The sequence below is a fragment of the Chlorocebus sabaeus genome, chromosome 11 (genome assembly GCF_047675955.1).
Source record: "Chlorocebus sabaeus isolate Y175 chromosome 11, mChlSab1.0.hap1, whole genome shotgun sequence".
Classification (NCBI taxonomy): Eukaryota; Metazoa; Chordata; class Mammalia; order Primates; family Cercopithecidae; genus Chlorocebus; species Chlorocebus sabaeus.
The window spans coordinates 103,635,818-103,659,847 of record NC_132914.1 but is presented as its reverse complement, the minus strand read 5'-3'; the positions used below and the strand labels follow the sequence as shown (position 1 = coordinate 103,659,847).

Below are 24,030 nucleotides of genomic sequence, written 5' to 3'. Positions count from 1 at the left end.
GCGAAAATCCTCAACGAAATATTGGCAAACCGAATCCAGCAGCACGTCAAAAAGCTTGTCCACCACGATCACGCTGGCTTCACCCCTTGGATGCAAGGCTGGTTCAACATACGCAAATCAATAAACGTAAGCCATCACATAAACAGATCCAACGACAAAAACCACATGATTATCTCAATAGATGCAGAAAAGGCCTTCGACAAAATTCAGCAGCCTTTCATGCTAAAAACTCTCAATAAACCAGGTATTGATGGAACATATCTCAAAATAATAAGAGCTATTTATGACAAACCCACAGCCAATATCAGACTGAATGGCCAAAAACTGGAAGCATTCCCTTTGAAAACTGGCACAAGGATGCCCTCTCTCACCACTCCTATTCAACATAGTATTGGAAGTTCTGCCCAGGGCAATCAGGCAAGAGAAAGCAACAAAGTATATTCAGATAGGAAGAGAGGAAGTCAAATTTTCTTTGTTTGCGGATTACATGACTTTATATTTAGAAAACCCCATCTCAGCCCAAAATCTCCTTAAGCTGATAAGCACCTTCAGCAAAGTCTCAGGATACAAAATCACTGTGCAAAAATCACAAGCATTTCTATACACCAATAACAGACAGAGAGCCAAATCATGAGTGAACTCCCATTCACAATTGCTACTAAGAGAATAAAATACCTAGGAATACAACTTCCAAGGGATGTGAAGGACCTCTTCAAGGAGAACTACAAACCACTGCTCAAGGAAATAAGAGAGGACACAAACAAATGGAAAGACATTTCATGCTCATGGATAGGAAGAATCAATATCAGGAAAATGGTCTTACTGCCCAAAGTAATTTATAGATTCAATACTACCCCTCCCCGCCGCCTCAAGCTACCAATGACTTTCTTCACAGAACTGGAAAAAACTACTTTAAAATTCATATGGAACCAAAAAAGAGCCCACATAGCCAAGACGATCCTAGGAAAGAAGAACAAAGCTGGAGGCATCATGCTACCTGACTTCAAACTATACTACAAGGCTACAGTAACCAAAATAGCATGGTACTGGTACCAAAACAGAGATTTAGACCAATGGAACAGAATGGAGGCCTCAGAAATAACACCACACATCTACCACCATCTGATCTTTGACAAACCTGACACATACAAGCAATGGGGAAAAGAGTCCCTATTTAATAAACAGTGTTGGGAAAACTGGCTAGCTATATGCAGAAAACTGAAACTGGATCCCTTCCTTAAACCTTATACAAAAATCAACTCAAGATGGATCATAGACCTAAACATAAGACCTAGGACCATAAAAATCCTAGAAGAAAACCTGGGCAATACCATTCAGGACATAGGCACAGGCAAAGACTTCATGTCTAAAACACCAAAAGCAATGGCAACAAAAGCCAAAATTGACAAATGGGACCTAATTAAACTAAAGAGCTTCTGCACAACAAAAGAAACTATCATCAGAGTGAACAGGCAAACTACAGAATGGGAGAAAATGTTTGCAATCTATCCATCTGACAAAGGGCTAATATCCAGAATCTACAAAGGACTTAAACAAATTTACAAGAAAAAAGCAAACAACCCCTATCAAAAAATGGGCAAAGGATATGAACAGACACTTTTCAAAAGAAGACATTTATGCAGCCAACAGACACATGAAAAAATGCTCATCATCACTGGTCATTAGTGAAATGCAAATCAAAACCACAATGAGATACCATCTCATGCCAGTTAGAATGGCAATCATTAAAAAGTCAGGAAACAACAGATGCTAGAGTGGTTGTGGAAAAACAGGAACACTTGTACACTGTTGGTGGGAGTGTAAATTAGTTCAGCCATGGTGGAAGATAGTGTGGCAATTCCTCAAGTATCTAGAACTAGAAATACCATTTGACCCAGCCATCCCATTACTGGGCATATATCCAAAGGATTATACATCATTCTACCATAAAGACACATGCACATGTAGGTTTATTGCAGCACTATTCACAATAGCAACTTGGAACCAACCCAAATGTCCATCAATGATAGACTGGGTTAAGAAAATGTGGCACATATACACCATGGAATACTATGCAGCCATAAAAATGGACGAGTTCGTGTCCTTTGCAGGGACGTGGATGAAACTGGAAACCATCATTCTCAGCAAACTATTACAAGATCAGAAAACCAAACACCGCATGTTCTCACTCATAGGTGGGAGTTGAACAATCCCAGGGAGGGGAACATCACACACTGGCGCCTGCTGGGGGTGGGAGGCTAGGGGAGGGATAACATTAGGAGAAATACCTAATGTAGGTGATGGGTTGACAGGTGCAGCAAACTACCATGACACGTGTATACCTATGTAACAAAACTGCACGTTCTGCACATGTAATCCAGAACTTGAAAATAAAAAGTTTAGTGGAGTTAGAACGCATTGCATAGCCACTGAAATATCTGCTAGTCTGCAACTCCTTGCACAATACCCTGATGGGATAAAGACATAAGGATTTGGGGTATCTTAGTCTGGTAAAGTGATTCAGAAGGGATATTCTCTTATGGTGTGCATTCTTGTGAAGCTTCCAGTGTCAATATTTTACAAGAAGAGTATCAACTTTGCTTTTGTCCAAGTAGGAGGCCAAGTAAGATAGAGACTACAAATGAGGTTAAGGTTACCCCACAATGACCTAGCAAATGAGGTTAAGGTTACCCCATAATTGACTCAGCAACTGTCAAGACCAAGAGAAAAGGGGAAATAGTTTCAATATACAGAATTTGATTTTTTACTGGCAAGCCATATAAAACGTTAGAAACTCAAGATACTTTAAAAAACACTCAAAGGGCATTAAGAGTTAGTATCTCAGGGAACTATATGAATTACAGGTGTCTCAAATTCACATTAACAGATGGAACCAATTATTTCTTAAAAATATTGACAGGCTAAAATAATCTTGCCTCTGTCAACAGAACTAAAAATGATTTTGATGAACGAGTATCTTAGTCTGACATAGTTTCACTGGCAGAATGATAACTAAGGCTGGGTATACTTGACCAAGAGAACTGTAACATGGATATACTTGCTTGGCAAAGAAACTTAAAATCAGCAGAAACACAATGTGCAGTTATCTTCAAACCAATTAAAAATAAGAAGATATCGCACTAGTAATTTATAAGCAAATGTGAGAGTCAAGGTAGAAAAGTAGAAGTGATGTATTTTAAGTATATAGCAAAAGAATGATGGTCTTCTTGAGCACTTACTATGTGCCAGGCACATTGCTAACTGCTTAACAGTCAGTGTGGCCTAGTAATTAAGAGCTAGGTCTCTGGAGCCAAGCTGCCAAGGTTCAAACGCCAGTTCTCCCATCAACTGTGTGACCTTGAGCAAGCTATTAATCTCTCTATGCCTCTATTTCCTCATCTATAAAATATGGATAATGATGCTACCTCCCTCCCAGAATTATGTGAGAATCAAATGAGTTAGCACCTGTCAAGTGCTGAGAACGCAGCCAGGCACACAGTTAGTGCTACAAAAGTGTTAGCTGCTGTTGTTCTTAAAGCTAAGCGACAGGCAGAGCTAAAATTCAAACCCCAGGACAAAGTTTCCACTTTAAACACTGTGTATACTGACTAAACAAGACCTTACTGATAAATGAGTTAATTAACAGTGATACAGTGCTGTGTTTCTTGAAAATAAATAAAACTACAAATAGATGAAAACTGTGCAGTAACCATCAAAGGAATGAGTGAGGCTTGCCAATGGGATTAGATGTGGGAGACACACAAAGCACCACCTTGGGGTCAGGAGACCCAGGTTCTAACACCAGTTCAACAACCAAGTAGCTGCGTATCCTTGACTGGCCACTGAAAATGCGGGGTCTAAACTTCCTCATCTGTAAACAAGGGGACGGATAACTCTGAGGTGTCTTCTAGTGCTGACATCTTATGATACTATGACCCAACAGAACATATAGTAGTTTAAAGATGTACCTTTCAGAAAAAAAAAAGGCACTACTATTTACTTTTTCAACAGCTACATGTATCTCAACAGGTGCATCACCTAGAATGTAGTTATAATTCTGGGCATAGCAACTGCAGGAGAATGAAATAGACAGCACAGAGGAGCAAGTCTACCATATATTTTTAAATGCCATTAAAACATAAACAGGTTAATCTAAGAAATAAAACAAGAATAATTTTTATAACAATGTAATACTTTTCCAAAGTAAATTTTATAAATGGGGTAATTTTATGTAAGTGGTTAACAAATCATTCATATATTGTTTTATAATCAAGTTGAGAAATGATACAATTTACCTTTTTGCCCATGACGACTGCTGAATTTGTCTCCAATTTCTGGACGCCTTGTCTGTCTCAGCAGCATTTTGATCAGAAAAGCATCTTCAGCATTTGAAGATATCATCACTTTTTCAATGTATGAATCTGTGGCTCCTTTATAGCTGGTGTTACGAGAAAGTCACTAAAACAGAGTTTTCAAACTGCCCTTTGTGACCTTCTCACCCATATTATATTTCATTTCATGCCTACCATAGAGTACTTTGACATTTTCATCTTGGGCTCTGAAAAATGACTTCCATTTTTTAAAAACATTAAATTCAAATTTCACAATTTCCCTTTTACAACACTACACATTTATTATGAGGAAGGCACAGTGCAATTTAATCCTCACAACAGTCCATACTGTTATTCCCTTATTATAGATGAGGAAAACTGATGCTTAGAGGAGTTAAGTAACTTGTCCAAGGGCACATGACTCATACAAAGTGGAACTGGGATTTCAGACTCAACTCCTAGTTCTTAATGGTAATAGTACTTTTACTTACTCAGCTTTTCAATTATTAATTTTTTTTCACATAACAAACATTATTAGAAATCTACCACGTATCAGATCGTGGTAGCCTTTGGACACCTAACAATTAAGTAGACACAGTTACTGCACCAAAGGAGCTCACAATCCAATCAAGGAAGAGACAGGTAAGTGCAGTAATGACATCTGGTGTGAAGAACAGGAGACGCTCAAGGGAGATAGTCAATTCTGCTGGGAGTGGGGGATGACAGTGGTGGCAGGGAGTGCCAGGTGGTCAAGCCCTGCCACAGAAGAGGTAACCCTCAACTTGAGACCTGACCAGAGTGGGTCACTGGCAGAGTGGCAGCCTGAGTGATTGCACAAGGCCTAATTGAATTAGGATGGCACATTTAGGATAATAAGAGGTGATTTCCTAGAAACATACAGCTTAGTGTGTGAGGGGAGGCCAGGGAGGTGTGCTGAGGACGACTTTCCCACAGGCGCCCCTGTCATTCATACTTTCACTTAACTTACTCAAGTTTCACTCTATTTATCCAAGAGAGTAACATGGCCAGAGGAGTAGTTTAGAAAATCACCCGGCCAGGCACGGTGGCTCACGCCTGTAATCCCGGCACTTTGGGAAGCAAAAGCGGACGGATCATGAGGTCAGGAGATCGAGACCAGCCTAACATGTGAAACCCTATCTCTACTAAAAATATAAAAATTAGCTGGGCATAGTGGCATGCCCCTGTAATCCCAGCTACTCAGGAGGCTGAGGCAAGAGAATTGCTTGAATCCAGGATGTGGAGGTTGCAGTGAGCCAAGATTGCACCACTGCACTCCAGCCTGGACGACAGAGCGAGACTGTCTCAAAAAGAAAAAATCACCCTAGCAGTGATGCAGAGAGAGCCTGAGAGGTACCAGCCTGGAGGCAGATGGACAGTTAACAAGAACGCCAGGCAGAGCAGAGGGCCACAGCGCAGACACTGCAGCAGGAAGGAGAGAAGAGAGTTGCTAAGATGATAGGAACTACAGGATTGGTGTGTGTGGCAGGTAAAGGAAAGGAGTCAGATTGTGCTGGTGACCGGCTGGCTGCTGGCAGCTGATGCCATTTACCAAGACAGGGATCCAGGAGGAGGAGCCTGTTTGGGGCCACTGTAAAGCTGCCCAAGTGCTGATAGGAAGCTGACACCGGGCAGATGTCTATATGGGAGTCATCAGCAAAAAGAGGGTGACTGGAGTGCTGAGAATTGGGGAGCTTATCCGGATGAGGCTCAAGAATCATCCCGGCCACGGTGAAGTCACCACAAGGCCAGGAAGGATGGGGGGCTAAGAGTGAGTGATTAGACCGATAGGGAGGGCCAGGTGAGAGCAGTGTCACAACATCAAGGGAAGGGAGAGGTCAGTGGCGTCAAATGCTATAGAAGGCTCACATGAAATTCATTCATTCATATAACTATTTACTGAATGAATACCCACTATACCCACTATGTGCCAGGTACTATGCCAGACACTAGGGGGTACAAGGTGAAAAAAAGAGACGAAGTCCCAGTCTGCAAGAAGATTCCGATTGAAGAGTCTGTCCGATTTGGCAAATTCGACTACACATGGGTTTTGCTTATTTCTTTACTTCCTCTCTTCCCGCACTGGGGTGTGATTCCCACAAAGACAGGTACTTCTGGTTTTCCTCCCTGCACTATCCCATGCGCCCGGAATAGTTCCTGGCATACTGTTAATGCTCAAAAAGTATTTCTTAAGGGCTGGGTGCCGTGACTTATGACTCCCAGCACTTTGGGAGGCCGAGGTGGGCAGATCATGAGGCGAAGAGTTCGAGACCAGTCTGGACAACATATTGTATTTTTTATTTTTGTAAAAATACAAAAAATTAGCCAGGTGTGGTGGTGTGCACCTGTAGTCCCAGCTACTCAGGAGGCTGAGGCAGGAGAATCGCTTGAACCGGGAGGTGGAGGTTGCAGTGAGCCGAGATAGTGCCATTGCACTCTAGCCCGGGTGACAGTGCAAGACTCAGTCTCAAAAACAAAAGTATTTCTTGAATGAAATGAACATATAGGATGTCTTTGGTGACCTCTTCTGGAGCTGTTTCAGGAGAATGAGGAGGTAGGTAAGAGGCCAGTTCCGAGGGTTAGGGAGTGAGCAGAAGGCAACAAAGTAGAAATGGAGATGACAGACGACTGCTCTGAGGAGCTTCACAGTCAAAGGAAGAGGAATACAGTGGCAGCTAGAAAGGGACACAAAGACCAGAAAAAACTTTTATTTTCCTTTACAGGTAAAAAGTATCTGAGCACATTTTCTAACCTGTAAAGAAGGAATCAATAGGAAATAGGTTGAAAATATGGGAGGATAAAAGAGAAGATGACAGAAAAAGGTCTCTGAAAAGAGTGAATAAAATTAAGAAACCAAAAGGAGAGATGAACTTTGCACAGAAAAAGAGATATCCTCCTTCAAGACAGGAAGAGAGCCAACCAGCATAGCCACCTCTGTAACTGTAAAATAGCTGTTCACCCTGTAGAAGTCAGTGTAAGAGTGTGGACCCATCCCCTAAGCATAGCTGCCCATTTTCTCCTTGGTGCTCCTCCTCCAGAGACAAATCCATGGCACCCGAGATGACTCTCTTGCTGTGTTTAGCACAATGGTCAAGAGAAGCGCTCTGGCAGGAGAATGGCGTAAACCCGGGAGGCGGAGCTTGCAGTGAGCCGAGATCCGGCCACTGCACTCCAGCCTCGGCCACAGAGCGAGACTCCGTCTCAAAAAAAAAAAAAAAAAAAAAAAAAAAAGAGAAGCGCTCTGAAGCCAGATTGCATGACTTCAAATCCTGGTGCTGCCCCTTACTGCTGTGTGACCTTGGTAAGTTACTTAACTTCTCCTTGTTTCCATCTTATCTTTCTAATGAGCCACTAAGAGAACACAGCTCCTAGGGTGGTGGTAGGATTAACTGAGCTAACACATGTAAAATGTCCAGAACAGTAACTGGTACAGTATAAATTCCCAATAAGCTATTATGATCACGGTCATTACCGCACTTTTTTTGTGTGGGGGTCTTTGCCAACTAAATACGACTCCTTGCAAGCAACGCCTGTGGCTTATTTCAGCTCTATATCACTGGCACAAGAGGCAGGGTGGCTGGCACACAGCAGGCCTCAGCTACTGTGTATTGAATACATTTGTAAAACTGCCATCACAGCTCAAGAATCCAGTTCTCCTATGTCACCCTCACTGCCACCTCCTAAACTCAGTTAGCCTAGTTCAGCTTGGCTAGGTTAAATATCTCTTCTAGTTTGGTTTTTATATTACAATGTGGTGACTATCATTGGCCCTTCTCACTAGGTTCATACTTTATTAAATTTTAGAGTTTAGAAGAAATTTAGAGATTAACAAGTCTAACTCTTTCATTGTATTATACAAATGAAAAAACTGAAGCTAACAGAATTTAAATGCTTTACTCATGTAAAATACACAAGACAATCTGTACGAGAGCTGGGCTATGTTCTAGTATACTGTGATGCCATGCTGTGGCCAGTGTGTTTCACTGTTTAAAAATATGACTTTTATCATGTCCCTCTCTGCAGTATCAATTCCCAACTCTTTCACAACCTAGCCCCAGCAAGCTGCACTGATCCTCAAACCCAAGCACTATTATGCCATGTACCCTTCATCCTGTTGTTAATTCCACCAGGAACCCCTGCCTATGTGGTCCACACCTCAAACCCAGTTTAGGGTCTATATGATTCCATAGACTAGTTTTATATTCTATGCCATGCTTTTTTCATGACAAGTAATGTTACCCCAAATTGCTATTTCTAGTTCTCCAACACACCAAGACCTACCTTCTAATTTCTCCCATTCCTTCTCTTTTTTCTAACCTTTCTACATATTATCAAGGCACAACCAATACATACGTTATGGGTACATCTTTGTACTGTGGTTGCTGTGGTACATTACTTCCTTCCAAAGGAATCTGAGTCACCGTGGGCATGGACTTATTTACAAGCACTTGTTTGTTTTCTACTTTCTCACCTGAGAAGAAAAGAAAAGTGTTAGGCATATTGTTATCATCTGTGTGGAATAAAGATTACGAACTAGGCACAGATGAACATGCCTGTAGTCCCAACTACTTAGGAGGCTGAGGTAGGAGGACTGCTTGAGCCCAGGGTGAAGCTGCAGTGAGCTATGATCATGCCACTGCACTCCAGCCTGGGCAACAGAATGAGACACACACACACACACACACACACCATAGTGTATATAAAATTAAGAAAATAATTCAGAGGACTATGTTAACATAAGAAACATCATCTCAGTAAATAGCAATTTTATACATCTCTTAGGATGTTAAGTTTTGATCACTTATTTTTATTTACAGTTATTTCAACCAGTAATAAGCCACCACCAATTCAACTTGGGCAATGAGGAAATCAAAATATTTCTTTGGTTTTGCTGTTATTCCCATTTTTGCTTTGTATCTCTTCCTGGTAAGCTCAAAGACCAACTACCTGTAGTACTGTCATAGCGCATATTTTCCAAGCCATACTGACCAGTGTTAGGATGAGAAAAATCCTCCAAGAAACAAAGGCAGACAGAGGGAGGAGAAGTCACGTACTCTGTGTCTCTTTGGAATCACAGCTTGATAAAGCATTCACCACCCACAGGCCAACCATGACAAAGTCATGTGGATTTTCCTCCTAACAACTGGGTTCTCTCCACCTTCACCACAGCTCCTGGTACCAGGTCTACCTTCTATTTCAGTGCCCTTCTAATCCTTTTTCTACACTGTAGTCAGAATGATCATTTCAAAACACCTATCTGAATATATCACTGCTTTTAGGATCATAATGAAAATAGTATCACGGGCTCAGCATGGTGGCTCACGCCTATAATCCCAGCACTTTGGGAAGACGAGGTGGGTGGAGAACTTGAGCCCAGGAGTTCGAGACCAGCCTGGGCAAGATAGCAAGACCTCATCTCTACAAAAAATACAAAAAACTAGCCAGGCATGGTGGCACGCGCCTATGGGTCCCAGCTATCCAGGAGGTTGAAGTGGGAGAATCGCTTGAATCCAGGAGGCAGAGGTAGCAGTGAGCTGAGATTGTGCCACTGCACTCCAGCCTCGGTGACAGACTGAGACCCTGTCTCAAAAATAAAATTAATAAAATAAAATAAAGACAATACTAACACAGTTGCAAGGACTTGCTTACTCTGGCACCTACCCCGCGCGTCACCCACCACTCATGCGCACCATGCTTCCCTGCACTGTCTTCTTGTTAGCCGCACTGGGCTTCTTTCAGATCTTTCAACTACCAAGCTCCGGGACCCTTGCACAAGCTTTTCTTACTACTTAGAACACGCTCCCTGACCCTCTTCTTTAGTTAACTCTTCCCTATCCTTCAGATTCCAGCTCACTTCCTTGGGGAAGGCCATGCTGATCTTCCTAACTAGGTCAAATCCTCTTGCTATAAAATGGCCTCATAGCTACCTATATGATTCCTTAACCTGCGTTTGTGCATGATCCTCTGATCAATGTCAGTCTCCTGCACCAGCCTGTGAGACCCATAAGGGCAAGGACTATTTGTTTCATCAACAAAATGCATTACAAGTTTGTCATTATAATGGAGTCATACCTTTGCAGGGGGATAAAATTCTAAAGTAGTCTGTAAGCTAAATGCGTAAATGAAGAAATACCAGTACAGATGCAGGGACACGAACTACTCTAAATATTTCCTTAAAGTGGCTTTTCTATTATTCAAAATCATAACTAGAAAATTACAGTTAGCATAGATTACTGATAGGTAAAAACATAGTGTATAGAAAAACAAACTGGAAGGAAATTCATCAAAAATGACCTCATTGGTTGAGTCTGGATAGTGGTTTTATAGGTTGTTATGTTTTTCTGCCCTTTTTGTCAAATATTCAGAAATATTATTGAATAACACATGATTTCAAAGGTATATATTAAAAATATTTCTTTCAAAAGGCTTTTACCTGGAGAACAAATACCATCTGCATCTAAGATTTCATGTCGCCAGATAGGTTTCCTTGTAGCAGCATCCAACATGGGCCCCATTACTTTATCAAAAGTCTGATTGGTATATCGTTTCAATGTACATTTAGCATTTTTATATACAAGGCAACGCCCAAAGCCTAAAATGAAACCAAAATGGGCATTAGAACCACCAGTAATCCAAAGCTATAAGAAAACATGGATTTGTGCTACTCAGCAATCCACTCCACCTCACTCTCCCCCAAATCCCTAAGCTTCTCTGTATTTGATCATAATCTGGGACCAGTACAAACCAAATAAAAATCTGATAATCTGAAGAAGTGGCACAGGACTTGTCCCCTACCTACTGTCTGCGTAAACACTGGAATCTCTACAACCATTTTCTGCACGGAATACACCTTGTCAAACTGGAGAAGGGTGAGAGAAATCTAAGACTGGCACTGTGATTCTTTCAGAGGACAGAGCCATAGAGTATTAGAATTGGAAAGGGCCTTAGAAATCACCTGCTTAACCTATCCCTTTCACAGGCACTAGGAGTGAGGTCCAGAGAAATTAAGTGGCCAAGGTCATCTAGCAAGTTGGCAGCAGAGTTGAGGATTGTGTTAAACAGCACAAGGCCACTGACTCCTGAGCCAGGACACACATCCTTTTGGTGCACAACTTCTGCTAACCTTCCCTGGAAAGTTTTTCTTTTTAAAATTTGGCATTTAGAGCAAGTTCTAAGCCAGCAAGTAAAAACATTAAGTTTCCTCCAGAGAAGAGACAGAATGAAAAAAGATCAATCAAATTATTTCAATGGGAAAAATAGTTCTCCTCTGCCCTAAAGATTGGAGTTTAATGACATTTTTAGATTGCATTTATCTAGTGGATGTGGGAAAAGCTGTGAAGTCAACTAACAATCTGAACATTAAGAAAAATAAGCTGTCTACCAATGGATCTGAAAAATAAAAGGAAGAAAAATAAGCAAAAAGGACAGAAGAAAAACCTTTGGGTGGGGCAAAAAAACTCAACCACTGAATCCCTAAAAGAAAAAAATCCATGAGTTGTAGAGTTACCCAAAACAGCTGTCATTCCTTCAACACTATAATTTCCTAAGATTCTGTGGCTGCATTTCTTTCTTTTTTCCCTTTGGCCAAGCAGTTATTTTAAACTAGATTCTCTTACTAATCTCCTCAGGATATATTGAGCCATGCCAGAGTTCACTTAAATAAGAAAATGTCTCAGGATTCAATGCCAGTTATTACTGATGAAATAAATGCATGGCTGTAAAATCCTTCACTTAACAATTTTCTACCAAAAGCAGAAATCTAAGAATGTGACTTTAGAAATCAATCAGGTAAAAGTGGATTTATAAATAAAATCTCAGGGCTGTAATGTAATTTTTTAAATATGAAGGTGACTGTGAGATGAAGTAACAAATTTCTACAACTGGACGTCAGATGAAGACATTTGTGTCTTTAAGCAAGGCCGTAGTCATCATGGCTCCTAGGAAATTGTGTATGGCCATAATAAACTGGGCTCAGAATGCCAGCTGGTTTGGAAACATTACATGATCTTGAAATTTCATACAGTAGCCATTAACTGCAACATGCTGGAGTGCAATGTGAATCTTAACTGCATGAAATCAAGAACTGTTTTCTTCAAAGTGTAAAGAGACATTTTATTCACAGGTGATAGCTTAAGAGCTAGCGGACAGTAAACTCAGATCATTAAATTGGGTTGCAGAGTTTCTGACAGACATCACAAAGTCTTCAGATTTCCACATAAATGTTACCAGTTAATCAGAAAGGAAAACATCTAGTTTTAAAGCATGGCTGTTGTCATTTGGAGGAAAAAAAGAGGCATAAATTAAGTGTGGCCAACATTAATGCCAAAGACACATGTCTAGGAGTACTATTATGGCTGCCTAGCAACTACAAAGAGGGAAGGGGAAGGCCTAGTGGGTATGCCAGAAAGGAAAAAGAAATCGAGATTATGAATAGAGAAGTCAGACTTCAGATCAGGTGATGTCTAACAAATCACGAAGTGGTGACTTGCGAAAGTAATTGTCAAAAACAGAAAGAAAAGCAGAAAAACTCCACGCCAGCGTTTGCGGCCGTATATTTTTAACTTTCGTCACTTGGCCAAAGAAGGTACCAAATTATGAGGTTACGCAAATAAGAAACAGCTTTTTACATCCAGATATTGCTACTGCCCTCTCAAACGGGTTTGTTAATAATATATATCACTAGATACAGTGAAAACACATATTTCATATATTGTAATTCCTGCTGTAAAACACATTCTTACATTGTTTTCTCTTTGAAGGACTGTCTCACGTAACCAAGAAAATAACAAAGAAGAAAAATATTCTGTAGTAGTATGTTCAACAAATTATCTCAATATACTATTCATTAAAAATGACAAGAAAGCCAACATCAAAACCCAACCACCTCCTGTTTCTATATCATAAAATTCAAATAACTTGAAATGACATTAACCAAGTGATCTCTACATTAATCATCCCTATATCTAACTCTGCAAAAAGCACCTTTGGCGTTAGTTTTGAAAATTCACTTACCTCTGTCTAAAGAGGCCTTGTTTAAAACAAGGGCATCTTCAATATCATAGCCACTATAGCTCATCACAGCAACTGTTGCATTCTGTCCAGCTGGCAGTTTCTCAAATTCTATCAATTCAATGGTTTTTGTCTTAACCATGGGTTTTTGTGGATATGCTAGTAGATACATGAGAGTATCAATTCTGTTTCGCTGGTTGTATCCTATAGTACCTGCATTGATATTGAAGAAAACAAAATACAACATTCTATTATGTGAAATAATAAGGTAGTAATGAAAATAGAGATAAATACATTAACATCACTAATTAAAATGAAGAAACTCTTCAGGTTCAAAATTTCAAAAGCAATACTCTCATGGTGGCTTAACAACTTGTAAAAGCAACTTTTCTCACTAATCTTTAAAGTTTTAAAGTCCTACAAAGAAGGAAAAATATACTCAGAGTATATTTTAATCTAAATAATTTAGACTTTTTGGATTTATATTATCCCATTTAAGGGATTTAGTTTCCACTGGTTAACTTCACAATCAACAATTCTTTATTCGGTTCTACCATGTTCCAGGCCTGCTGGGGAGAGGTAATGTAAGATAATGCCCAGTGTTCACATCCAAGGAGCTTATAAAATGGATAAACAGGTATATTCCATAAAAAGAAATAAACAATTACAAAAGTTCTAAATGAAAAAGAATACAGGAGAGAAAGGAAGAAAAAGAATGAACAAAGAGGAATTAAAGTAAGAGCAAGGAAGAGGAGGAGATTATTCATTTATTTGATGATTCACTTATTAAGCAGTTAATAAACATCTACTCTGTGCCAAACACTGGAGATAAAATGGGAAAATGCTTGGTCCCTTCCTTAAGAAATCTAGGGTACAGCCCAATCAGGGGTGGGCTCTTCCCTCCTTAGCAATCAGTCTTTCCACCTGATTGTTCCTCAGAAGGGTGTTATTGGGTCACTGTCAACTGAACATGAAATCAGAAGGTTAACCCTTTCTCTCATCCCTTTCTCTCATTTCCCCTCATAAACACAGTGGGGTTCATGGACCTGCCTGAAGAAAAGTCTTTTAGTCTCCTGGGCTTGTGGGCACAGAACTGATGCTACACAGAGACGTTAAATTTGGAAAACTCAGTCTTGCTCTACCGTTGAGCTTGAGTGTGGGCTACAGAGCCTCTTTAACTTCTCCTAGGTATCTCTTTTTTTTCCCCCCGTGAATAGCTAAGAACAGATGTTAGTGTTAGAAAAAAGAAGCTAGCTTTAAGCCTCTCTCTCTTGCACATGCTTCCATAGTGACACATGCACAACACACACACCACACACACACACACACACACACACTCCAAAGTACCTAAGTGCCATTTCACAGAGTTACACCCTAGGGTGTGCAGACACCAAAACTCAATATTCATTTCCTTTAACTTTTTCTCCATACTCATGGCATTAAATCAATGATGATTTCATTTTGGGGATGAAAATAAGTTATTCAGGCTGGGTGTGGTGGCTCATGCCTGTCATCCCAGCACTTTGGGAGGTCAATGTGGGTGGACTGCTTGAGCTCAGGAGTTCAAGACCAGACCTTGAGCTCAGGAGTTCAAGACCAGACATGACAAAACTATGTCTCTACTAAAAATGCAAAAATTAACTGGGCATGGTGGTGTGTGCCTGTAGTCCCAGCTACTTGGGTGGCTGAGGCATGAGAAGTGCTTGAGCCCAGGAAGTAAAGGTTGCAGTGAGCTAAGACCATACCATTATACTCAAGCCTGGGCAACAGAACAAGACCCTGTCTCAAAAAAAAAAAAAAAAAGAAGAAGAAGAAAAGCAAAAGAAAATAAACCAAGTAGCAAAAATGATATGGTACTCCTTGACAATTACTATTGAAATAAATAGTAAATATGTAGGGAATACCTAGTACAGTGACAGTGCCATGCTTATTATATAGATTATAGATGCTCAATAAATGTCAAGTGAATTAAACTGAAGAATCCCATTATACTTTTTATGACAGTATGTCCTTAAATCTCTAAAAATTTAACAGGATTCAGCTGAAAAAAAGTCGAACTGAACCTCATGAACTTTTTATCGAGTTTGCACTATAAATTGCCAATTAATTTATGCTATTTTAGTGCCAACTAATAAACTGGGCAGGATACCTGGCAATAGATCACTTACTGTTTTAGAAATAAGATTACTACTGCTGGGATTATGGTAAAGTTCACTGACAATAAGTTTGTCCTTTTATATGAAATCACTTAAAATTTATGTTGAGATTTCAGTTCCAATTGTATACTTTACTCAGCTGGAGACAAGGGTTCAGGCAATGTCCCACCAGGCTGCCAAACATGTCTTCTGAAACCTGAGACACGCATTATTATGCAGCAGGGAAACATAAATGGCTGCACCTCTAAACAATGGTGAAAGAGACTGGATCCTGCTATAAATTGTGCTAACAGGCCCAGAACATAATTCTCAGGCATTACAACTGACCACTGAATGGATGAACAACAAAATAGTTTAGCAAATGTTTAGTGCTTATGACATCAAAAAGTTTTCTCTAAAGGCTTTTCAAAGAACTTGTGATAGTATACATATATGTGCATTTTTAGCAGCACCGACTATGGGTGTGTAAGTTAAAATGTTAAAATAGGATTTATAAACTATTCTATGTCATAAAACTTCAAAATGCTATCAGATTCCCAAATTTTTATAAAAATAATGAATGGCTGACTAACCATTTTGCCAAGAAGCAATAGGCAAGCAAATGATAGGGCTTGTCTGTGTGCAGCACATGCTCAAACTCTGATTCCCCTATTACTATTTTCAGCTTCCTTAAAAAGGGAGACCACTCATATATGGATTTTCTTTTGCCTCTACTGCCCCTGAGACAGCAAGACCAATCTCTCCCTTCCTCTACACCTCAGCCTACTCAGTGTGAAGACGACGAGGACAAAGACCTTTATGATAATCCATTTTCACTTAAAGAATAATAAATATATTTGCTCTTCCTTATAATTTTCTTAATAACATTTTCTTTTATCTAGCTTATTTGAATTGTAAGAATATAGTATATTATACATATCACATACAAAGTAAGTGTTAATTGACTATGTTATTGGTAAGACTTTCAGTCAACAGTAAGCTATTAGTAATTAGCTTTAGGGGAGTCAAAAGTTATACATGGATGTTCAACCGTGAGAGGAGTTGATGCTCCTAACCCCTGTGTTGTTCAAGAGTCAACTGCACCACTGGTTGAGCATCCTTAGTCAAAAATCCAAAGTCCAAAATGCTCCTAAATCAGAAACATTTTGAGCACCAATATGCCGCCACAAGTGGAAAACTCCACACCTGACCTCATGTGATGGGTTGTAGTCAAAACTTAGTCAAACTTTGCTTCATGTACAAAATTATTAAAAATATCGTATAAATTATCTTTAGGCTACGTGTATAAAGTGTATATGAAACTTAAACGTATTTCATGTTTAGACTTGGGTCCCATCCCCAAGATATCTTATTATGTATATGTAAATATTTCAAAATCCAAAAAAATCCAAAATCTGAAACACTCCTGGTCCTAAGCATTTCAGGTAAGGGATATTCAACCTGTAATAAATAACAGAGCCCCTGACTTAAAGGGGCTTATAATTTACATTCTACCAGAAAAGGCAGCCTGATCATGATCCACAATGGACAGGAAAAAAATGAGAAAAGAAGTTAGTTTTGGTTGAGAAGAATTTTAGTAAGCTTTATAGGTAACATTACATAGAAGACATAGAAAACCTTTTATATGTTACTCAACAAAAGTGGGATTCAGCTTCCTTGTCAGAACAAAAAAAAGTATGTATTATATTTCAAAGGATTATTATTGTGATTAAAAAAAAAAAGGGCTGGGCATGGTGGCTCACACCTGTAATCCCAGCACTTTGGGAGGCCAAGGCAGGCAGATCACATGAGGTCAGGAGTTCGAGACCAGCCTAGCCAACATGGTGAAACCCTGCCTCTACTAAAAACAGACACACACACACACACACACAAAATTAGCTGGGCATGGTGGCGTGCGTCTGCAGTCCCAGCTACTCAGGAGGCTAAGGCAGGAGAATTCCTTGAACCCAGGAAGTGGAGGTTGCAGTGAGCTGTGATGGTGCCACTGTACTCCAGCCTGGGTGACAGCAAGACTCCATCTCAAAAAAAAAAAAGAAATAATGTATGTAAAGAATTTGGATACTCAGTAAGTGGCAACATTATTTATAACCAATATTAACAATATTAGTAATAATAAAAATACGTATCTTATTACCCTATAATATCATTCATTCTACCTCCCACTCAAAGCTACATACTAAACGTAGAGTACTCAACTGTACCTCCGTATATATTCATTGCTAACATTCTAGTCTTAGAAAATACCACACAAGCTTATACCTAAAATAGCTACAATAATTAAAAAAAATTTTAACCAATAGCAGAATTTGAAAAATAATTTCCAGGGTAATTTGGCCAAAACATTTTTTGCATTTTGTACCCTCAAATGGACAAAGAATAAATATGCTAAAAATCAAATCAAACAGAAAGGGGGAGAAGGTGTAGGATGAAACAAAATTTTACGAGGATCTTTGTATATTGTGTTTTTAGTGTCTCAAAATCCTCCAGCCTATTTCTAGTATATCTCAGCCTACTGTAAAGTGGGGAACAGAAAGGAAGAAACTATCTACTTAGGAATAGAATCTATTGAAAACAAATACAAAAACAGAAGCTGCATTCACTCCTGAGCTTAGAAAAAAGTCCCAGTAGTTTGCAGTAGAAGCGGGAAGGGGTAGTGAGAAGGAGCCACTGTTGAGGTCTGCGAAGGTCTGTGCTGCATATTCATTAATTGAGCTGATAGTAACTGAATGATCCTTTTACACAGGAGAAAGTGTTCCACTAGAGGATTACCAACTAATAAATGGGCAGGATATGAAAGTGTGGCTCATGTGAACTTGGCATCGGGTGCCAATGAGATGACACAAAAGGTGGCTCCAACACACAGCCCTTCCTGGTAGTGCTGAGTGAGTGACCTGGAGATCCAGCCATTTCCAGATGTCCACCTGACTTTCTTGCTCTGAGCCATGTCACAATACACACACAGCCATATCCACGGAGAAGTGCTTCTCAGTGGCACAGTAAGATGCTGTGTGGGAACTCGAACTTTATTAATAACTTAAAGCGCCTAAGATTGAAGAAACACCCTCTGCTGGTGTTTTATCGTGGATTAGCTCCCTCTTACATACAAGGTAAGGCTTTCCATCTCTGTGGTTTGTGGGTCTCCTTCGTAGTAATAGAAAATGACTTTCTCTCATTTCTTCACTCTCTTGTGGGGTAGTGGGAGGGATAGTAGGGAATGGTAGAGAGCAAATTTTCCAGATTGGCTAGAATATGTAGTGAATTAATTCTGAGCTACTATCTTCCATGTTATACATGGACCAGATCAGCAGACAGAAGACTAGCAACTAAAATATTATTTTAGAAAATCCACATAGAATCTCTGAATTTAAATAATCTTCAGCAATGGCTCATAGTAAAGACAGGATAGAGTGTGAGTTTTAGTTATCAGCTGTCAAGACTGCAAGGAATTAAAACGACCCAGAGAAGTCCTACTTAAAGTGCGAAGTCTGCATTACAGACCTGGGTATCTGCCGTGGGTTTTCTCCCTCTGCCGACCTTTTTCCTTTTGTCGTTTTTCAAGCAGACTTTGCTCAATACTTCTGCAGCTATTTCAGTGTCCACAGAGAAATGCTGCTGTGTTATATGCCAACTCCAAATGTACTTTTATCTTACTGCTTTTCTTTCCAGTCAGGTGTTTTATAATAACAAACAGTAACAAAGGCTTTTTTTTATTACTTAAGATATTCAGTGGCTTTTGTCTTCCTAGCGTCAGCAGTAACGTCAGAGGATTGTATCCAAGGAGCTAAATGTGCAGGACCCAGGGTCAGAGCAGCTGAATACACCAACCTCAGAAAACACAGACAATGAATTGCAAATGACACTCAAAACAAAACGAGAAAAAAAACCTTCACACAGAAAACTACAAAAGAACTCTACAGACACTGAATTGGCTTTCTGTACACACTGATCCTGCTTAACTGTGTGTGGTAACTAACCAAACGTTTCAGATACTCATGGCCACATATAAAGGGTTTTTCTTTTCTTTTCTTTTCTTTTTTGTGGGAAGCGGAGTTATAAAAATAAAAATATTATTTCTTTAAGTCTATTCTTTATTTTTTAAAAAAGCTTCACTACATGGAGATAGCTGCAGCTCTTTCTGTTTCGATCTTCAAACACACTAAAGAGTGGCATTAGCGATGAAGTGATTAGTCTTCCGTTAATTCTGCTGAAGGTTCCACACAAAAGGTGTATTGTTTCAGCTGGGATTCACATCATGAAACAAAATGGTTTGGTAAACCCAATAGAAGTGATAGCCCTTTCATGACACACAGGGTTCAGTACTGTATATTTCAACTTGTTAGCAAGTCAGAAGCACAAGCGGGAAATCAGCCTACACCGCTGCTGAGGATGAATGGAAAGGCTAAATTGATGAGCTGCTGTTTAGATTTTCCCACTGGGAATGATTCTCAACTGTCCAGGCATTACATCATTCAGGTAAATAGTAGCAGGATAAAATGCTTTTTATTTCTTGGTAGCTAACCAGAGGGCAATATAAAAACTTGAAAAGAAATATATCTACTCTCTATCCATAATGAAGAAATAGGGTTTCTTAATTGCCAAGCTATGGTCAGTTGCAGCTGGTTGTTGGTAACGGAGGAGCTAAATGCATTCCGGTTGTTACGCAAAGGCAATGCAATGCCTCCCTCTCTACATTTTTACAGTTTCTTTATGAAGCTCCTTGCATCATACTTTAAATCAAAGATGGCAATCATACTGGTGTCATGGGCATATACAAAAATAAAATTTATTAAATATATTAGGATTTAAATGATTTTAAAAAACATTTCAAAAAGCTTTATAACTTTTTTTGTGGCGGGTAAGGGGGCACCGGCATTCTCTCTGTATTACCTTCAAGATAAAACTCAAACTCCTCAACATATGGCACTTCCCTTTCACGCCTCTGTACCATGCTACACTAGGCAGCCACATCAAAGAACTGAGACCTCTTATGCCATACTTGCTCACACTTCCATACCTTCAAATATACTCAGTCTTCCAAGACGCAGCTCAGCTCTACCCTTCAGAAACAACCCACTCACTTTAAGTGACCTTCCTCCTCTAATTTTCTTAGCTTTTGGTTGTCAATTACAGCATTTATTACACTAGATTGGGTTACTGTTTTATTTGTTGGTCTCTTCTACTAGACTCTGAACTCCCTGAGCACAGGACTCTGCCTCATCTCTCTATATTCAGGCTCCAGCCTCATGTCTAGTCTACAGTTATGCTCAATAAATGTTACAAATGAATAAATAAATATATGAAAGAGAAGAAAAAGAGAAAGAGGAAGGAAAATAAACTCAGGAATCAGTGTGACATGAATTGGATAAGTTTTAGGGATACATTAGCAATTGCAAGGGTATAATGGGTTCGGGGATTGTCAACCAGGCAATTACTAGGTACATTTGAATAGACATCGTACATCTTTATCTGTTTTTTTCTCCCTCTTCCTCCTTAAGCTTGAGTTTTTCTGCCCTTTCTCCCATCTCTCAAGGTTAACAAGTTACATCTTACAGGGCTTTTCTCTTTATATTTATCCCTCTTAATTATGTGACACTAATTATATATTGCTTTGTTTTCTTGAAGGAAACAAGTTTAGAGAGGTTTTCTCCATTTTTATTTAAGCTTTAGACATGGCAGGGCACCAAGCCTTGCAGAGTTCCATACGTAACTCCCTGGGCTTGGTAACCCTCTGGTGTTCCCAGTGCCTGATTTGTTTAAGCATATAATACTGGTGAAGCAGGAATAAAGCTGTAAGATTTTTTCCAAAAGTATTTCCAAGTATTTAGAACCAACTTTCAAGAAGGAAATCTTACCCATGGCTTGTTTCCCCATGGCACACTGATAAGTGTTTCTCGGTGACTGGTTATGGTGAGGGTATGGGATCAGTCCAGCACACACGCCGAGAAGAGTGAAGGGCTCAATCTCCAAGTGGGTGGTGTCTCTAACAAGTTAAGTGAAAATCACATATCTTAAGCATCAAGTACAAAAATAAATTTCTCTTGAAGGGTATAAAAATATTGTTATTTAGGTCCTCAGGGGATTTACATATCAATAAAATTTAATGCTAGTAAAACTGGTAAAATAAAAACATACTTAAATAAAATACAACAAAACGTAAGAACTTGTAATTCACACATAAATTACTATATTCAACATATAGAAATACATCAACAATATTCACATGGATGAGTAGCCTGCTTTTCCTCATTCTTCTAACATATATCAATGAGCACACTGTATCACCATTTAAGAGTGGAATATACGTCCTTTAAGAATAGTTACTAGCCGGGCACAGTGGCACATGCCTGTAATTCCAGCACTTTGAGAGGCTGAGGGAGGTGGATCATGAGGTCAAGAGATCGAGATCATCCTGGCCAACATGGTGAAACCCTGTCTCTACCAAAAATACAAATTAGCTGGGTGTGGTAGCGCGAACCTGTAGCCCCAGCTACTTGGGAGGCTGAGGCAGGAGAATTGCTTGAACCCGGGAGGCGGAGGTTACAGTGAGCTGAGATCATGCCACTGCACTCCAGCCTGGCGAGACAGCGAGACTCTGTCTCAAAAAAAAAAAAAAAAGAGTAGTTACTATAGGCCAGGCGTAGTGGCTCATGCCTATAATCCCAGCAGTTTGGGAGGCCTAGGCAGGTGGATCACTTGAGGTCAGGAGGTCCAGACCGGCCTGGCCAATACAGTGAAACCCTGTCTCTACTTAAAAAACACAAAAAATTAGCCACGCATGGTGGTGGGCACCTGTAATCCCAGCTACTCTGGAGGCTGAGACAGGAGAATTGCTTGAACCCAGGAGATGGAGGTTGCAGTGAGCCAAGATCTTGCTATTACACTCCAGCCTGGGCAACAGAGCAAGACACGCTCTCAAAAAAAAAAAAAAAAAAGAATAGTTACTATAGACCTACAGGGACCAATACCATAGCCACTAGACACTAGATAACTGCGGCTACTGAGCACTTGAAATGCCGGGCTAGTGTGACTGAGAAACTGAATTTTTAAATTTTACTTAATTTTAATTACTTTAAAATTAAAAACTCAAATTGAAATTTAAATAACTCAGTTCAGTTACACAAAACCTTTTATCTTGGAACAACTCACATTTATGAATCTTTTAAAAGTATAAATGTTATGAAATGAGATCTAGTATTTTTGATAAAAAATTGGCATCCAAATTGAAATGTGCTGTAAGTGCACACCAGATTTTGAGGACTTATAGTAGGAAAAAAAGTGTAAAGTAGCTCATTAGTTTTATATTAATTACCTGTTGACATGATAATATTTTGGACATACTCACAAATAAAACTATTATTTAAAATAATTTTACCAGTTTCTTTTTACCTTTTTAATGTGGCTATTAGAAAGTTTGAGGTTATATAGGTGGCTTGCATTTTATTTTACTGGACAGCTCTGCTATGGGTAGTATTGGACACAAAGTAAGATTTTACCTAGTAGATGTCAGAATCTTGGTTACTTTCATAATATATTTCTGTAGAAAATTCAGTTTTTTGGCCAAATGATGAAGCAACTCAGTTGTGTTAATAGGAAAGAGTACTCAGGTTAATTATAGGTATTTGTGGAAAGTACCAGATGTGTCATCCAGGATCTGTGATCTCTATGGACCTACTATTTTTCCCTCAAGCGCTTGTGAAGTGTAACCTTAAAAATGTCAGTGGTTTACAGCACCTGTGGACCAAAGTGATGTCCAATAAACCAGATCCCAACCCATCAATGGAATGTACCTGGTAAAAGATCTCCCATTTATCCAGTTTTTCATCTATTTTTTTTCCCAAAACACATGTATTAAATTATGTCCCTAGTTTGGTGAGAGAAGGTACCTTCCATGTAGTTCTTAAAGAGTACTGTTTTCACCTTATGACTTAGCAGAACCCCAATCCTCTCAGACAAGCAGGAAGGGAAAAGACTTCCTTTGTCAAGCAGGAAGGGAAAAGACTCTAGGTTTTGTTTTGCTTTTTTCTTTAAAGAACATCAGCTTATAGCTACAATTTATAGTCTAGAAGAAAACAGAGTTTCTTTTAAATATACTGCTTTGTTTAAATATTGGCCAAGTTGACATTCTCCATCTAAGTAGAAACTACTTTTTCAGATGTTAAGATTGGATTGAGTTGAAAAATGAAAAGAAACACGTGAAGTCTTTTTCTTTTATGGTGACAACATGCATAAACTCATATGTATCTAATAATTACTAGACATCCAAACACTCTAGATTCTGATTTTACAAAAAAGAAAATCATTCTCTTTAAAAGCATCAGTTTAGAAACTGAACAAGAATTGGGAGATTTCTTTTTTTTTTTTTTTTTTGAGACGAAGTTTTGCTCTTGTTGCCCAGGCTGGACTGCAATGGTGCGATCTCAGCTCACTGCAACCTCCGCCTCCCGGGTTCAAGCGATTCTCCCACCTCAGCCTCCCGAGTAGCTGGGATTACAGACATGTGCCACCACATCCAGCTA

At 39.4% G+C, this 24,030-nt stretch overlaps 1 protein-coding gene across 3 annotated transcripts in view; it reads right to left on the bottom strand.

Moving 5' to 3' along the window:
* Window positions 1–24,030, bottom strand: part of POLR3B (RNA polymerase III subunit B) — a 137,028-nt gene that overhangs the window by 36,226 nt on the left and 76,772 nt on the right. For all 3 annotated transcript variants that reach the window (XM_008004532.3, XM_037996588.2, XM_037996589.2), the window contains 5 exons: window positions 21,367–21,494; window positions 13,362–13,571; window positions 10,783–10,941; window positions 8,703–8,820; window positions 4,296–4,438 (listed from right to left, as the gene is read on the bottom strand). In XM_008004532.3, coding sequence (XP_008002723.2) covers window positions 4,296–4,438; window positions 8,703–8,820; window positions 10,783–10,941; window positions 13,362–13,571; window positions 21,367–21,494 — 758 coding nt within the window. The remainder of the gene's footprint in view (window positions 1–4,295; window positions 4,439–8,702; window positions 8,821–10,782; window positions 10,942–13,361; window positions 13,572–21,366; window positions 21,495–24,030) is intronic.